Source organism: Pollachius pollachius (genome assembly GCF_949987615.1).
Source record: "Pollachius pollachius genome assembly, chromosome: 11".
Classification (NCBI taxonomy): domain Eukaryota; kingdom Metazoa; phylum Chordata; class Actinopteri; order Gadiformes; family Gadidae; genus Pollachius; species Pollachius pollachius.
Genome location: NC_136944.1, coordinates 827960 through 846674, shown reverse-complemented (window position 1 = coordinate 846674; position 18715 = coordinate 827960). Strand labels below are relative to the sequence as shown.

General features: G+C 44.4%; 2 protein-coding genes across 2 annotated transcripts in view; both read left to right on the top strand.

The window, feature by feature from the left end:
- Positions 1-9530: 9530 nt before the first annotated feature.
- LOC307082435 (NACHT, LRR and PYD domains-containing protein 3-like) overlaps positions 9531-18715 on the top strand; it is a 262495-nt gene continuing 253310 nt past the window's right edge. Inside the window, exons 1-7 of the mRNA XM_079746015.1 lie at positions 9531-9587; positions 10348-10448; positions 13090-13186; positions 13331-13447; positions 13595-13711; positions 13903-14025; positions 14100-14216. Of these exons, the coding sequence (XP_079602141.1) occupies positions 10412-10448; positions 13090-13186; positions 13331-13447; positions 13595-13711; positions 13903-14025; positions 14100-14216 (608 nt within the window). The 5' untranslated portion in view covers positions 9531-9587; positions 10348-10411. The remainder of the gene's footprint in view (positions 9588-10347; positions 10449-13089; positions 13187-13330; positions 13448-13594; positions 13712-13902; positions 14026-14099; positions 14217-18715) is intronic.
- LOC307083208 (NLR family CARD domain-containing protein 3-like) lies at positions 16528-18198 on the top strand (the record flags this gene model as incomplete). Its single annotated transcript, XM_079747042.1, has 1 exon — positions 16528-18198. The coding sequence occupies exon 1, from the start codon at positions 16657-16659 to the stop codon at positions 18196-18198; it is 1542 nt and encodes a 513-aa protein (XP_079603168.1). The 5' UTR covers positions 16528-16656.

Genomic DNA, 18715 nt, shown 5'->3' with positions numbered 1-18715 from the left:
GGCCCTTTTTCAGGTACCCACCCAAAACTTGCCTTAGCCCACCTATCGTCTAGTCCTCAAATCGTGTATTCTACCGTTAGTTTTTTCGTTAATTTTTTTTAGTTTTGTATCCACCTTTTTCAGGCTAAACAATGCGCGCTGCCATGACGGCCAGTCCAGTTTCCCATTTCCGGTTGGAAGTGAGAATACGTAGCTGGTAGTACATTAGTGAGAGGATCAGTTTGGGCTCCACTTTGCCATTTTGACCTCATGTAATCTATAACTTTTAAAACTATTGCCGTAGCCTTCAAGATCTCTGATTATGAGCAGATGTAGTTGTGTCATGCCTCTATCCTTTTATTTGAGGTAGTGAGTTGAATATGGTACAGAAAGACTCAATAAAGTATCTGTTGGCTTTTATCTCTCTGTCTGGCTTGGCTGATTCAGAAATTATATCCACTTTAGGGTTTCATCTCGGATTGACAACGACTTATTGAGTGAATTAAAGAGGGGGTTTTATTTAAGTATTGATTTGGATGTTCAAAGAAGTAAAACGCAGAGATTCACCATTTTAGTCTGTGTGAGGTCTAACGTATGTTTTCCAGTCAATTCCTTTGCACAACATCTCCGCGAAGAGTGTTGCGCTGGTGTTGTTTCATGTCATATCGCGGGTGGTAATCCAAATAGAGATTCTCACTGATCAGGGCACCAATTTTATGTCACGCACGATTAGGGAACTTTACGGGTTGTTGAAGGTCAAGGCCATCCGCACGAGCGTCTATCACCCAGCCACGGACGGCTTGTGTGAGAGGTTTCACCAGACTTTGAAGTCAATGATCCATAAGTTTGTACACGAGGATGCTCGAAAATGGCATCAATGGCTTGACCCTCTGTTGTTTGCAGTGCAGGAAGTGCCTCAGGCTTCCACAGGGTTTTCCCCATTTGAGTTGCTCTATGAGCGCAAGCCCAGGGGCGTCCTGGACCTCATTGAAGAAAACTGGGAGGAGGGGTCCAGTTTTTTTGTGGTTGAGGAGTCCCACAGTGACTGGTGCAGCCCTGTCGAGCTTGTGGGGAAGTCGGACGGGTCTGTCCGGTTCTGTGTGGATCACCGTAGGGTGAACGCGGTGTCGAAGTTCGATGCCTACCCAATGCCTCGGATCGACGAGCTTGTGGACCGGCTTGGCATGGCCACCTACAACACGACTCTGGACTGCACGAAGGGCTACTGGCAGATTCTGTTGTCTCCAGCAGCCCGGGAAGAAATGGCCTTCTCCACTCCGCTCGGTCTGTATCAGTTGAAGGTGCTTCCGTTCGGGTTGTTCGGGGCCCCGGCCACGTTTCAGCGGCTGATGGACCGTGTGTTATGTTCCCACGCTGCGTGTGCTACTGCCTACATCGATGACATTGTGATCTATCACTTGGGAGCAGCATATGCAGCGGGTGGCGGCCGTCTTTCAGTCATTGAGGCAGGCGGGGCTTACAGCCAACCCGAAGAAGTGCGAGGTCGGGCGGAGGGAGATCCAGTATCTGGGGTACCACCTGGGGGAGGGGGGAGGTCTGGCCGCAGGTCGGTAAGATCGCCGCCTCCCCTCGGCCCAGGACCAAGAAGGAGGTTCCTGGGGCTGGCAGGGTACTACCAGCAGTTTGTGCCGCACTTCTCGGACCTAGCCAGCGCCTTGAACGACCTCACCCGTAAGAGGGCCCCAGATACAGTCCAGTGGTTGGAGCCATTTCAAGTGTCGTTTGGGTCCTGTGTGCTCCTAACTTTGATCTCCCTTTTTCCCTGCAGACAGACATGTCGGACAGGGGGTTGGGCGCGGTCCTGACCCAGCAGCTGGAGGGGGCCGACCGACCAGTGCTGTACCTGAGCCGCAAATTGTCAGACTGGGAGAGTCGGTACAGACCGGGAGGATCGGTACAGACCCTCCCGGGAGGGTCGGTACAGACCCTCCCGGGAGGGTCGGCACAGACCGGGGGGGTCGGTACAGACCGGGGGGGTCGGTACAGACCGGGAGGGTCGGTACAGACCGGGAGGGTCGGTACAGACCGGGAGGATCGGTACAGACCGGGAGGGTCGGTACAGACCGGGAGGATCGGTACAGACCGGGAGGGTCGGTACAGACCGGGAGGGTCGGTACAGACCGGGGGGGTCGGTACAGACCGGTGGAGTGTCTCGCCATCCGATGGACGGTCGGCGCCCTTCGCTACTACCTGCTGGGTCGTGCGTTCACCCTCTACTCCGACCACGCCCCCCTCCAGTGGCTCCACCAGATGAAGGACGTCAACCCGAGGATTACCCCTGGTACCTCGCGTTGCAGCCCTTCAACTTCCGGGTCGTGCACAGGCCCGGGGCGCAGATGGCCGTGGCGGACTTCCTCTCCCGTTCCGGGGGAGTTTGCGGCCGGATGTGCGCCCGGCCTGGGTCAGGCGGTGGGAGTGTGTGGGGGGACGTGCGTCGTCCGGCCTGCAGGTGGAGTACGGGCATGTTGGTAGCACACCGGATCTGCTGGGTTGATTGGGTCTGATGGCGGGCACCTGCTCGCCATCAGACCAATCAGGGAGTGTGTATTTATGTGCCTGCTTTATCTTGTAGTAGATGGTGAGCGGGAGCTTGAGAGAAGGACTGGAGCACATGGACTACAATTGCGAGAAACTTTCTTGGAACGCTCCCTGTGCTCCACCGCTCCCTGTGGCGGGATTCTGATCTCTGGACCGTCCTAACTCGTGGAAATGAAAGACTTGTTTGTTCTTCACAGCACACCCGGTGTCCATTCGCTCTGGGAACCTTCTACAATAATTAATATATATAGATATATATATATAGATATATAACTATAAATTGTATTATTTAATTTATTTAGTATTTAATTTAATTTTGTCTTCCTCACTTAATCTCTCTTTTGCTCTACTTTTGGCTCTTGAACTGCTGGAACAACTGAATTTCTCCATTGTGGGATTTATAGATATCTTATCTGGTTGTGGTTGTGTGTGTGTGTGTGTGTGTGTGTGTGTGTGTGTGTGTGTGTGTGTGTGAGTGTGTGTGTGTGTGTGTGTGGGGGGGGTCTGTGTGTGTGTGTGTGTGTGTGTGTGTGTGTGTGTGTGTGTGTGTGTGTGCGTGTGCGTGTGTGTGCATGTGGAGTACAGGTAAAACAGTTGTCCTCTTAAACTGGTTAATGATTGATTGTTTTAATGACAGCTCTTACTCAGGCCCAGGTCTGTGATCTGGTTTGATCCAAGGTTTTTCTGACAGCGTGGATACATTTAAAAATATATTTTTTATATGTTCTTTGGTTGCTTGTCTTGTCTTTTTCTCCTTACGTTTTTTGATACGTTGGGAGTCACATGATTTCACAGCACACGATACAAAGTACAGCAGAACTTTATAGCCGTGAAGTAATTTTAGTTCCACTGTTTTAACCTCCAACATCATTACTTGGACCTGGTGGTTTATAGCTTTATATGGACTTCCTCCAACCTTTGCTCCGTCTTATTTTATCACTTCACCAGATTAGGTTGTTCGGGTGGAGGCCCCGCCCTGACGGAGCGTTGGGACCATCATGAAGGCTTTACACGTAGTTAGCTGCTCTTGAAGTTTCTTTCCTCATTTGTCTTCCACACTGAGGAGCCCAGCAGCTCAAGCTTTACTCTGAACCTTTAGAAGATCTTAGTGTTCTGTCTCGGTTCTGAACACTTACTTTGAGTTTTGGTCAATCTCTTCCTTCAACGGATTTTACTTTCCTTGCTTTTTTGCTTTTATATCTTCATACTGCATGGGGCAGCAGACGTTTTTCTCACGGAGAGACTAAGGTACAGCTTGCTTAATTTCATATTTTCTTTAGATTATTGGTCACAAACCGTATTGAACCGGATAAAATCTTTTCCTGGAAATGCGTCTGAAAGAGTTGGGCCTTTTATATTTGGGGTCTAGACTTCTAAATGTCAATATACATTCACAACTTCCTGGTATTAAATACTTTAGATGTTACCTACTCTGTCTGGCTCTATTCTGATTCCCTTTCCCCGTAAGAGCTGGGCCGTAACAGTTACCGTATTCTGAGAGAAGGTGCTTTCCATTAACATAATGGGCATGCCAGCGGAAAGACGGTTGGCCTATATGCTATGTAGGCTATATAGGCTACGCTACTACGACACCTTGATAAAACACGAGTGAAAAATGTTATGAACGTCTAGCCATAGGCTACAGTGCCGCCCCCTGGTAGATATAGGGACCTGCCTCTGTAGTCATAGCTCTAAATCTCTGTTATCGATTAGTAAAACCTGCTTAGGTGGTTAGGCTAACTACCGTCACCGGAGCAAGTCCGGCTGTTTTCAAAAGTCTGTCATTTCAAAAGCAACAACAAACAGATTGCACATATCCTAACAACAGAACGGACCAGATAAACGTATAAATTCCTTTATTTACGTTATGGTGTGACATAGTGTCAATAAAGACCAAATATATATAGCTTTACATTTACGGCAATACTTGTGGTGATATTATAGGGAGGAGGCGGGGCGTGCTGGTGTCATATACCATTGTTGGGAACGGCAGGTACTGTTCCTGAACGGCATATGCGATGGTATGTCAGGGGTCGCGGTGGCACATGCCACAGGCCAATAAACGATCTCGGCGTCTCTCTATTATTGTGCACTTTGTAAACAGAAATATAGTAGAATATTACGACAGTCTCACCTGTAGGCGAGTGCGTTTTGCTGAGGGGGGTGCATTAGAAGCCCCGGCCAGCTCGTCATCTGGGAACGGGCCCCCAGCGAAGACGGACGGAACGGCTGTTGGTTTGAGGGCGTGCCTCATTATGCTGAAAAGATTTATATCATTAACCTCCAGTTTGAAACGGAGACTGCATATCGTTTTTCCTTTTATAGTTTACATACCGGCGTCTTCTCCAATTGTGGGGTTGTTCATCGCCCGCAGGGCTAGTGTGCAACGCTGATCGTCCTTCGCTGGCAAAACGTGAAAACGTACTTTCTGTCCCATCCTCGACTTTTCAGTGCAACCGGGTACCAAACAACCACTGGGCATTATTGCGTTTGAAAAAACGAGAGCAGAAGTATAAACTAGTCAACGTATCACAGGGATTTGTTTACACAAAGTTTGCTCGCGCTACCACTCGCCCTATAGGTCCTTCCCCCTCCAAACGGAAACAGGCGGGCGGGGCAGCGAGCGCAATGCACTGTGGCAGTTGGTGGATTTCTTACTTTGAGCCAGAGAGACACTTTCTGCCTTTTCTCAGGCTAGGATGAACTGATTTCAATTTTTTTTTTCACATTTATAATAAATATAATTATTTAATTCATAAAAACTTCATATTCCCACCAGTGAAGTATCCCTTTAAGGTTGTTATAACATTTGAGGGCTCTCTTCTGAATTGTAATCACAATTGGATATCATCCTAATTCTGCTCTGCATGCATTATTTGGTCTATTCTGCATGAAGAGTTTCAATTTGATGTTTGTCCCATTTTATAAAATCTTGTATAGTGGCCTTTTGCCCAGATTAAAAAGCCACTATAGGAGCGAGTTAGAGGACTCAAATTAAAATACAAAAACAAAGCAATCGCTGGTTCAAAGTTAAACAAAAATGCTTTATCAAACAAAGCTTCAAACACAGTGATTTGTCTTATGTTTTACAGGTAAAACATGATAGTTCCAGTCACTAAATTGCAATATACCTTTAAACAAACCTTTGCTGACAAAAACCATAAGATAAAAATAAAAGTGTTCAGTTTCCCTGACTCACTCTGATATGTGTCACACAGAGGTGAATTCCATCCCTTAATTATGACAGCGGTCCTGCGATAGCAGAGCTGAGCTATGGGGGGAGCCAGACAGAATACAAACTCACATTCACCTTCAAGTTAACCATAGTTATATAAAAACACTAGCTCTATCACTGGCAGTGTTAGTATTATTATTATTCATATCTCACATTCACCTTCAAGTTAACCATGGTTATATCAAAACACTAGCTCTATAACTGGCAGTGTTAGTATTGTTATTATTCATATCTCACGTTCACATTCAAGTTAACCATAGTTATATCAAAACACTAGCTCTATCACTGGCAGTGTTAGTATTATTACCAAACTGAGAAAGGGAAAGAGAGAGAGAGATAGAGAGACAGAGACAAAAAGATAAATATATATATATATATATATATAGAGAGAGAGAGAGAGAGAGAGAGAGAGAGAGAGAGAGAGAGAGAGAAAGAGAGATGTAGAGACAGAGAGAAAGACATATTTCATTTGTATATTTATTTCTATTTTTTTGAATTTGTATTTTTCCCTTAATCTCTCTTTCGCTGTACTTGTGATTCCCCCGTAAAGTTGATCATATCTTTTCTGCTTGTGGATGTTTTATTGGTAAAAGTGTGTATGTGTGTGTGTGTGTACGTGCGTGCGTGCGTGTGTGTGTGTGTGTGTGTGTGTGTGTAAGGAGTACAGGTAAACCAGTAATCCTCTTTAGTTATTTAATGATTGATTAATGACAGCTCTAACTCAGCTACAGGTCTGGTTCGATCTGAGGGGTTTCTGACAGCGTGGATAAGATCTCTTTTCTATGTTTGTGTGGTTTGTTGTCTTGTCTGTTCCCTAACTCTGAATAGTCTGTAATCATTTTCTTCTCCTTCAAAGTGATAAAAGTCTTTCCTTAGCTTTTTATCAGATTGTATTTTGATACGTTGGGAGTCACACGATATCACTGCAGACGATACAAAGTACAGCAGAACTTAATACCCTTGACGTAACTTTAGTTCCACTGTTTTAACCTCAACCATCATGACTGGGTCGTGGTGGTTTTATAGCTTTATATGGACCTCCTCCAACCTTTGCTCTGTCTCGATACAGTTATGGGTATGTTCTGATGAAGCCCAGCCCTGACCATCATAAAGGTTTCAGGTGTAGTCAGCTGACGTTCAAAGCCTCCTTCCTCATTCCATCTGTCTTCACCGAGGAGCCCAGCAGCTCAATCTTTACTCAGAACCTTTAGAACCATGTTCACGTTCTGTCTCCGTTCTGAACCCTTCCTTTGTGTTTTGGCGAACATCTGAATCTCTTCCTTCAACTGATCTTACTTTCCATCATTTTGTGCTTTTATATTTTCATACAACACGGGACAGCACACCTTTCACCACAGAGAAGCTAAGGTACAGTTTGCTGAATGTCATGTTTTCTTAAGATTATTGGTCATATATTCTCACTGTATTAATATATTCTAAATTAATTGGTTACCAGTCCAGGTTGATTGTTTCCAGGTTCCTGCTGTAAAAGAGATATTGATCTCAGAGAGACAACCTGTCTGAATAAGGAATATGGGTCAGAACATCAATGACTAGTTTCACTGTGTTGAGGGCGTTTTTATATGGAACCTCTGGTCCAGGAACGGAATAGAACTCACATTGGATTCCAATGGAAAACGGTTTGGATTCAAACATTCCCTGTGTGTGTGTGTGTGTGTGTGTGTGTGTGTGCGTGTGTGTGTGTGTGTGTGTGTATGTGTGTGTGTGTGTGTGTGTGTGTTGGGGGTTCTTGACCTTGAAGACCACCCCAGCGATAGTGGTTCCCATCTTTCTTGCGGTTGGAGGCCTGAAGCAACGCGGGGCCAGACTAGCCTCCAGATCCACACACAGACACACACACACACAGCGAGACAGACAGACAGACAGACAGACAGACAGACAGAAAGACAGACAGACATACACACACACACACACACACACATATAGAGAGACGGAGAGCAACACATATTTGATTATACATATTTTTTTGAATTTGTATTTCTCCCTTAATCTCTCTTTCACTGTACTTTTGACTCTTGAGCTGCAATAACAAGTGATTCCCCCGTGTGGGATTCATAAAGTTGATCGTATCTTATCTGCTTGTGGATGTTTTATTGGTAAGAGTGTGTGTGTGCGTGCGTGCGTGCGTGCGTGTGTGTGTGTGTGTGTGTGTGTGTGTTGGGGGGTCCTGACCTTGAAGACCACCCCAGTGATAGTGGTTCTTGCGGTCGGAGGCCTGAAGCCACGCGGGAACAGAATAGCCTCCAGATGTACATTCCTACACACACACACACACACACACACACACACACACACACACACACACACACACACACACACACAATCACAGACATTAGCACACACATACAAAGACATTAACACACAAACACACACATGAATGTGACTTTTGCAGGAAAGTCACCACAAAAGTATCTAGATCCACCCCCTGACTGGGAGACGAGGTGACGTGTGTCGGGGCTCCACTGACCGGCCTTAGTGTCCTTACCCTGCGCACCTGCCGTGCTGATGTTTGGCTTGTTGTGGGCTTTGTGTGTGTGTTCAATGATGTATCTGTCTGGTCGCATTGGCTGTAGATGGATGGTTAAATGTCACGATCGGTCATACTGCAGGCTCTTATTTGTAAGTGCACTGAAGGTGTGCCCATGTCCGATAGGCTATATACCTGGCATTTATTCAGTTGATTGCTCTTTTAAGTGCACCAGATTGGTGCCAATTATTGTCGTGTTTGCATTGTAATGCACAACTTTGCCTCTCCTTGTTATAAAACAACATGCATCCAAACAACTTTAGCCAATGCAGGCTCCTATCAGTGTTGCTTTACGAATACTATATATCGGATTATCAATAAATGTTAAGTGTGTGCATGCGTGTGTGTGTGTTGTCATGTGGGCTATAGATATAGACTGATTGTCTTGGCTTGCATCAATGAAATGATTCAGCGGATTTAATATTTATTTGTAGAATCTTCAAAACTCACAGCAATGAAATGTTAATTTATCATCATGGGATATGAGTATTCTGATTCAGCTGATTTAGTATTTATTTGAATAATCTTCACAACTCACAGCAATAAAATGTTATTTTATCAGCATGGGAAATAGCATATAAACAAGCTTCATAAAAAATCATTTCTAAGCAGTACAGAACAGTTTAACATCTGAATTGATCCTGAAAGCCTATTTCCTAGAATAATTCATTTGTATTCCGTTTTAGGCCATCTCCCTTATGGTCACTTAAATGTTTTTAAGCTCACCATGTCCAGTATTCAGAGTTCAAAACATTTATTTTCAAATGTGTTCTATTTCTTTGCCAAGCAGAGCCAGACAGTCCTGTGTAACAGATATGGAAAACTGTTCATTAGTTATCATGAGTTTCGCAAATGACAGAGCAGTTGCTGGTGTTTTAGAGCCATCTGCTGGTGTGTTTGGGTATTGCAGCTCTGCATCCGCCTTAGGTGTTTGCGCGGCCGTTGCTAGTCACAACCGGTCGACGTGACATGTGGTTAGTGCGCATTGTAAATAGCTCCGAAGACTTATACGTTTTAAGATCGAGAATGTATGTTTATGTTATGAACCTCGACATATTAGATTATTGTATATTGTATAATTGACATGTTATTATTATTTTAATAGTTTGTCGCTTGGTAGGGAGTTTATTCACATTTTGTAGTTTGACCACATGTTACTGGTCAGCTATGTTGTAAGTAAGTGTTTTGTTTTACTCGTGCAGATCCTGCTGTACAAATCACAAATATACCTTTGAAAGAGACCAATGTGTTTGGCCTGTCTTTCAGGTGTGTTGCTCCGAAATGTAAATGTAATGTTATAATTTTATTATTTGTATATATTTGATGTGTATACAGCAGAACCGGTTGACGTGACATGTGATCCTGCTGTACAAATCACAAATATACCTTTGAAAGAGACCAATGTGTTCAGCCTGTCTTTGAGTCCTTTAGACCCAATCACAACCGTTACACCTGTGCAAATATTCAAATTAGCCATGTGCGCCAAACAGAAGATAGACGCAATGTAATAACTTATTGTTGTGCATAGGTAGGCCTACTGCAGGGGTAGTTGTGGTTGGTTGTGGTCTTAATGAAACAGCCTAGCCTTGGAGTTGGAGTAGTTGGAGTGATTGTGTGATTGTGCGAGAGTCAGCCGTGGTGATGTTTGGCTTGTTGTGGGCTTTGTGTATGTGTTCAATGATGTATCTTTCTGATCGTATTAGCTGTAGATGGATGGTTAAATAATGTCACAAGATCGGTCATACTGCAGGCTCTCATTTGCAAGTGCACTAATTGTCTGCCTGTCTCTGATATGCTATATACCTGGCATTTATTCAGTTCATTTTTCTTCTGAGTGCGCCAGAATGGTGCCAATTATTGTCGTGTTTGCATTGTAATGCACAACTTTGCCTCTCCCTGTTATAAAATAACGTGCATCCCAACAACTTTAGCCAATGCAGGCTCCTTTGTCAGTGTTGCTTTACGAGTGTGCTTTAATTGTGTGTGTGTGTGTGTGTGTGTGTGTGTGTGTGTGTGTTCTCCACAGACACCAGGAGAGGTCAAAGCTTACCTGTGGTCAGTCTGTACAGCAGCATCAAACAGAGCTGAAGATGAACCAGGAGGAACTGGCCGACACACTGGGGGGCGGTAAGAGACTCTTACTTTGAAGCCAGAGGAGACTATTATTTTGAGGGGGAAAAAGTGATCTTATCTTGAAAAAAGAGTAGAAATTATACTTTTAAGGAGCAGTGTCTTTCCTCTTTGGGGTTAAATGGTGTAGGGTTAATGGGTATCAGGTAAATGGTTTTGTCCATATATGAAGACTTATGTTGGGGGTATCAGGTTAAATGGTTTGATCCAGATATGTTGGGTTATTGTGGTGGTATCAGGTCAAATGGTTTGATCCAGATATGTAGGTTTATTGTGGGGGTATCACGTCAAATGGTTTTGTCTATATATGAAGACTTATGTTGGGGGTATCAGGTATCAGCGCTAAGGGAAAAGCCAGCTTGATGATTGGCTCCCGCAAAAATGTATCGGAAGCAGAAAGAAATGTAATGCTGTTCTCCAGAAATTCCAGAAACGCGTAACAAAACGTAAAAGATTTCCCAAACATTGGTTATTTGTAGTGATAGTAGTAAATGTACAATGTGAGTTACAGTTGTCGGGGAATGAAGTTTAAAGGGGACATATTATGAAAACAAGACTTTTCCTGGGATTTTTGGTGTTGTTTTGGGTCTCTGGTTCTCCCACACACATACATATATTTTTTAGTGAGATATGCAATTCTGAAAGTACCCCGCCTACAGTTACCAAACGAGCTAGTGAGTTTTGGCACCCCCTCCTGCGTAGGAAGGGGGCACACTTGAATATTACCCCCCACTTCCGCACTCCCCTCCAATCAGAGCACAGCTAAGACTTTGTGGACAAGCAGACGAGCAGCTCCGGTGGGGGGAACTCAGCTCCGTGAGTACAATCCCTTTCTCTGCCGGACTGCCGCCAAGCTCCCCTCAGAGAACCAATGTAACTACAAATAGCATTGGTTATCTGTAGTTATAGTAGTAAATGTACAGTGTGAGTTAACAAATAAAGTGACAGCTAAATGAAAAGCGCAAAGCATTGCTAAAAATACAGAAATGTAAAATGAATTGAACAGAAGATTCTGAAAGGTCAAATGTGTTGCCCTGCACTGCTGTGTTTAAGAGAATAGTGAGCCGTTGCGTGATTAAAAGTAGCCCAATAGAGGTGGAAAAACCGCCCAATCTGGCAACACTACCCGAACGTCCTCCAAAAGTAGCCCAATCCGGCGGGAAAAACCGCCCAATCTGGCAACACTGCTGAACGTCCTCACGCTCCAGCGTCGACGCAAATCCATGAGACCAACTGAAAACGAAGCCGGTATGAAACTAAAACTGTGATTCTGAAGAAAGTTTAAATGATATCTAAAGTCCGTTCAGATATTATTGAATATAGAAGTGTGTAGATTTGTTAAATGGTTTGAACGAAGATAAACGGTTGAAAACTGATTTAGTTACGTCTTAAACAGTTGAAGTACCAGAGGAACGGCTCCGCCGTCCTCCCATTGACTCCCATGTTAAAAAAAGAAAGTGTTTTAAAAGTAGAATATCTTAAAAAGTATAAAAATCTGAAAAGAAGCGCGCGATTCCAAGCTATTCTGAACATTTTAAAATTGAAATGGAGTCTCTAGGTCAGGGCTGCCCAGTCCGGGGCCCGCCCCTTACCCACTGTATATATTATTGTTTTCCGCCATCAGCGCTCGGAATCTGCGCTCGCTCTCAGTGAATATTATTTATTGGTGCACTTCCATTCCTGACCCTAGAATAACATTGTGATACATTGATGGTAGGGTGGCGCTGTTGAGCTCCTATCCTGTTCAGCCCCCTCCCACATATTTGACTAAATATACTGAAAAATTTAAATTTTGGCCCCGAGCCTCCCCACGATTACATTTTGGCCCTCCACTGGGAAGAATTTGGGCCCCCCTGCTCTTGGTGAACAATTGAGGAAGGAGATAGGTCCCAAAGTTTGTAGAGAATAACAAAGAGGAAAGAAACAATAAAACTTATGAAGAACAATAGTTGAGTGCTGCATGCAGCACTCTCCTAATTATATTATATTATATTATATTATATTATATTATATTATATTACATTATATAGATCTAGAGCTCCAGGACTCCGCAAACGGCAACAATCCCTTCTCCATGCGGTGGTTCAGTCTGACAGCTCATTGGTCAATGGGCAGCAGCGCATTCTGAAGGGACTGAAACAGAGGGGAAAAAGCTATTTCCAGCAAACATCGTCAAAAACATGTTGTCTGGAACTCAAATACTATGTTTACTTGTTGGGAAAACACCATAATATGTCTCCTTTAATAAAGTATAATCCTTTGGTTTGACAACTCTGGACTAAATGTTCACATTATGTTTTAAGAATCTCTGGTACAGTAAAGTGACAGAATTCAGACTTTGTTCCAGTGGAGAAATTATTAACGTTCTTAACTTTTAATTGTACCGCAATTGTACCGTCTATTGTATATGTTTTTTGTGTTGTAGGTTAAGCACAGTTACAGTCTCCAAGGTGTTTAATTATTCATCTTTCATCTGCTGTACACATCTGTACTGTAGTGAGGGCAGTGGGGTTCATATTGATGGTCTATGACGTCCATAATGCTTTAGTGTGACGCAGTCACAATGATCTTCTCTCTTGATAAACAGCTAAAGTTCAGAAGGCAAATGAAGTGATGGATGAGTTGTGTTTGTGTCCAGGTCTCCAGTCTACTATGGATGAGGAGAGAGAGGAGGGGGGTCCTACCTCTAAGACCACTCTGTCTGGGGAACATGGCCGCCGGAGCAAAGCTAAGAGGTAAGAAGAGGATCTCTCTGTCTGTGACTGTTGTCCATCTCAGAGCTCAGCAGTGATACATCATGACATCATTAGTCTGAGTAAAAGCTGTGTGTGTCTGTGTGTGTGTGTGTGTGTGTGTGTGTGTGTGTGTTTGTGTTGAAGCCAAGAGAAGCAGCAGAGAGCAGACTCCCCTGGACCCAGCTGTGTCTCCATGAAGAGTGACCGCTCTATGCATATACCATTGAACTTTGAAGATGGACGCCCCTCCAGAGAGGAGAGGTAGGGGTTTTAAACAGACGATGAAAACAGACCAGTTGGTTTTTATCAGACTCTACTGATACTGATGTCTACAAGTCTGGGGAAATATAATTGTGTGTGTGTGTGTGTGTGTGTGTGTGTGTGTGTGTGTGTGTGTTTGTGTTGAAGCCAAGAGAAGCAGCAGAGAGCAGACTCCCCTGGACCCAGCTGTGTCTCCATGAAGAGTGACCGCTCTATGCATATACCATTGAACTTTGAAGATGGACGCCCCTCCAGAGAGGAGAGGTAGGGGTTTTAAACAGACGATGAAAACAGACCAGTTGGTTTTTATCAGACTCTACTGATACTGATGTCTACAAGTCTGGGGAAATATAATTGTGTGTGTGTGTGTGTTTGTGTGTGTGTGTGTGTGTGTGTGTGTGTGTGTGTGTGTGTGTGTGTGTGTGTGTGTGTGTGTGTGTGTGTCTGTGTTGAAGCCCAGAGCAGCAGCAGAGAGCAGACTCCCCTGGATCCAGCTCCAGCTGTGACTCCTTTGAGAGTGCCCCCCCTATGGAACATCCTGATAACTTCAAAGATGGAAACCAGTCTATTGAGAGGAGGTGAGGATTTATCAGAGATCATAAAGACACAACTTCTACCAAAAGTCCATAAATCCTGGTTTTTGTTTTTGTAGAAGAGCCAAGAAGGAGAGAGCAGACTCCCCTGGACCCAGCTGTGTCTCCATGAAGAGTGACCGCTCTATGGGTATACCATCGAACTTTAAAGATGGACGTCCCTCCAGAGAGGAGAGGTAGGACATTCAAACAGACGAGGAAAACGGACCAGTTGGTTGTTATCAGACTCTACTGATACTGATGTCTACAAGTCTGGCGAAATATAATTGTGTGTGTGTGTGTGTGTGTGTGTGTGTGTGTGTGTGTGTGTGTGTGTGTGTGTGTGTGTGCGTGTGTGCCCGTGATCCCCCACAGACACCAGAAGAGGTCAAAGGTTACCAGCGCTCAGTCTCTACAGCAGCATCAAACAGAGCTGATCAAGGTGTGTAAATGTCCACCAAGACGTTTGACTTCAGCTCTCCATGGACATTAGAAAGCATCTCTTGTCCAGCGGGACATGGATCCCGGACAGATGCTTCTGATGTCTCAGTTAGTTCAGAGTAAAGTTCTCCTTGATGTTTGTTCTGTTCCAGAGGGCTGAGGAGAACGCACATGCTTTTCTAGACAAGGAGCTGAAGAAGCTCTGGAGGGATCTCTTCTCAGATTACCCACAATGCTCAGAGGGTCAGAGAGTGGAGGAGGAGGAGGTGGATGGTAAGAATGAGGAGCAGAGGAGGCGCGCCATAGAGGGAGTGGTGGACATCACAAAGCTCTGCCTGATGGAGATGAACCAGGAGGAACTGGCCGACACACTGGGGGTCGGTAAGAGGCTCTTATCTTGAAAACAGAGAAGAAATACACATTTTGATGAGCAGTAGGATATTATTATTTGTTCTCTTCAGACTAAATGACATAATGTGAGACTTATACATTTCACACTTCCATGTGGAGACAATCTTTCCTCTTTGGGGTTAAATGGTTTGATCCAGTATGTAGGGTTGTTGTGGGGTATCAGGTTAAATGGTTTGATCCAGATATAAAGGGTAATAGTGGGGGTCTCAGGTTAAAGAATGTTAAACATCATCATTACCAGCACCAATTCCCCCGACCACATCACCCCCATTCTCGTCCAACTACACTGGCTCAGTGTCCAACACCGGATTGACCTTAAAACCCTTCTGCTCACCGACAAAGCCCTCCACAACGTGGCCCCCACTTATCTCCCCGACCTCCTCCAGGAGGACAGTCCCTGCCGCTCCCTTCGTCATCCTCAGCTGGTCTTCACCGTCCCGACCTCCCGCCTCAGCACCGTGGGTGCTAGGGCTCTGAGCACCGTGGGTGCTAGGGCTCTGAGCACCGTGGGTGCTAGGGCTCTGAGCACCGTGGGTGCTAGGGCTCTCAGCTGAACTGAAAGAGACGCCCTGACAACATTGAAATCCCTCCTCAAAACACATGTGTTCCCACTGGCCTGCTCGCTGTAATGACCCCCTACCGTGGGTTCCCCTCGTATCCCCGTTGTGCTGCTGTTCTTACCCCCTCCTACCTGGGTCTCCTCACTGCTGTTCTTACCCCCTCCTACCTGGGTCTCCTCACTGTTCTTACCCCCTCCTACCTGGGTCTCCTCACTGTTCTTACCCCCTCCTACTTGGGTCTTATGTCTTGTTTTGATCATGCTGTTGGCGATGCAGCTCTTGCTGTTTTTGACCCTAGATTGTTTCATGAATTGTAAGGCGACCTTGGGTGTCATGAAAGGCGCCTTGAAATAAAACTTATTCAATTGTAATTATTATTATTATTATTATTATTATTATTATTAATAAAATTAAACATAAACTGCAGATCAACAGCAGAATAACTCTGTGGAAGAGATGCAACACTGTCTTATTATATCAGCATGTCATTGTACACCAATTCACTGTCATTATTATTATCATTAGACCAATCATATTGTTGTGGAAAAACAGTCCTGGACATTTTGAATATGTAACATGCAGTCTTTGTCACGACCAGCTTCTCCGACCACAAGTTATGAAGCCACATTAACATTAAACATAATACTGCAGACCAACAGCAGAACAACTCAGTGGAAGTGATGAAACCCTGTCTTGTTGTATCAGCATAGCAAATCACTTTACACTGATTCACTATCATTATTACTATTATTAGACCAATCATATTGCTGTTGAAACAATAGTCCTTACCATTTTGTATCTGTAACATGCAGTCCTTCACAACCAGCTCTTCCGACCACAAGTAATGAAGCCACTCAATATCATGAAGTTGGTCATTTAACAGGAAATATTGACCTGGCTCCACTGATCACCATCCACTAACTGATATCATCTGTTGATTTCTCATTTAGGATCTGATGCTGTCGATTGCCAAAATAAAATCAAGTCTCATTTAAAGAAGAAGTTCAGGTTTGTGATTGAGGGAATCGCTAAAGCAGGAGAGCGAACAAATCTGAACGACTTCTACACAGAGATCTTCATCACAGAGAGAGGCAGTGGGGTCAACAAGGATCATGAGGTCAGACTGATTGAAACAGCTTCCAGGAAACCAGCCAAGGAAGAAACACCAATCAGATGTTGAGACATCTTTAAACCATTACCTGGACACAATCAACCAATAAGAACAATGATGACAACTGGAGTGGCCGGCATTGGTAAAACCGTCTTAACACACAAGTTCACTCTGGACTGGGCTGAAGGCAAAACCAACCAGGACATACACTTCACATTTCCCCTCACTTTCAGAGAGCTGAATTTACTGAAAGGGAAAGAGTTAAGCTTGGTGGAACTTCTTCATCACCTCTTTATTGAGACCAAAGAAGCAGGAATCTGCAGATTCGACCGGTTCCAAGTTGTCTTCATCTTGGATGGTCTGGATGAGTGTCGACTTCCTCTGGACTTCCAGAACAACCCGATATGGAATGATGCCACAAAGTCCACCTCGGTGGACGTGCTGCTGACAAACCTCATCAGGGGCGAACTGCTTCCCTCTACTCGCATCTGGATAACAACACGCCCTGCGGCAGCCAATCAGATCCCTGCTGAGTGTGTTGACATGGTGACAGAGGTTAGAGGGTTCACCGACCAACAGAAGGAGGAGTACTTCAGGAAGAGATTCAGAGAGGAGACGCTGGCCAGCACAATCATCTCCCACGTCAAGAAATCACGAAGCCTCTACATCATGTGTCACATCCCAGTATTCTGTTGGATCACTGCTTCAGTTCTGGAAGATATCTTCAAAAAATCCCAGATCGAAGAGATGCCCAAGACCGTGACTCAGATGTACAGCAACTTCCTGAGGGTTCAGTCCATACAGGGGGACAGGAAGTACCATGGGAGGGCTGAAACAGATCCAGACTGGAGTTCAGAGAGCAAGGAGATCATTCTTTCTCTTGGAAAACTTGCTTTTAACCAGCTGGAGAAAGGGAACCTGATCTTCTACGAGGCAGATATGGCAGAGTGTGACATCAATATCAGAGCAGCCTCAGTGTGCTCAGGAATGTTCACCCAGATCTTTAAAGAGGAGTGTTGGCTGTACCAGGACAAGGTGTTCTGTTTTGTCCATCTGAGCATCCAGGAGTTTCTGGCTGCCCTTTATGTATTTTTGTCCTTCATCGATACTGGTGTCAATCTGCTCTCAAACTCCAGGAAAGATAAACTCCTCCTCTACCAGAGTGCTGTGGACAAGGCCTTACAGAGTGAGAACGGACACCTGGACTTGTTCCTCCGCTTCCTCCTGGGCCTCTCTCTGGAGACCAATCAGATTGTCCTACGAGGTCTGCTGGGACAGAAAAAAAGATCACTGACCACTCAGATTAAAACAGGTCTGCTGCGACTGACAGGAAGTAGCTCACAGACCAATAAGGGAACAGTGTCTTACATCAAGGAGAAGATAAAAGGAGATCTATCTCCAGAGAGAAGCATCAATCTGTTCCACTGTCTGAATGAACTGAACGACTGTTCTCTAGTGAAGGAGATCCAACAGTACCTGACATCAGGAAGTCTCTCCGGAGAATCTCTCTCTCCTGCTCAGTGGTCAGCTCTGGTCTTCATCTTACTGACATCAGAAGAGGAGCTGGACGTGTTTGACCTGGAAAAATACTCTGCTTCAGAAGATGGTCTTCTCAGGCTGCTGCCAGTGGTCAAAGCCTCCAAGACATCTCTGTAGGTTCCCTAATAACATGTATTACAAAAGACACTACACAATATAAATAAAACTGGAATATAAGGTTAAAATAATATGAAAAAGATCCCATATGTTCATAACAATATATCATAACAGAATAAACGTATTAGTTATAATAATATACAAAACATCTCTGTAGGTGTCCTATTAACTTGTAATGAATTGTAATGTATTACAATTCACATAAGAGAATATTCAGAACAATAGAATATAGGAGTATTCATTTTCAACATTTTCAATCTCAACTAAACAACAATTTAACATTTATACATCTAATTATTTAGTATTTTTTGTTTAACCAATAACATTCCTTCATTATTTAATATCTTAAAGATGTATGTTATTTTAATCACAGTTCCTAACCTGTCCTCTTTATTTTGTGTGAAGGCTGAAGGGCTGTGATCTGTCAGAGAGATGCTGTGAAGCTCTGGCCTCAGTTCTCAGCTCCAACTCCTCTAGTCTGAGAGAGCTGGACCTGAGTACCAATGATCTGCAGGAT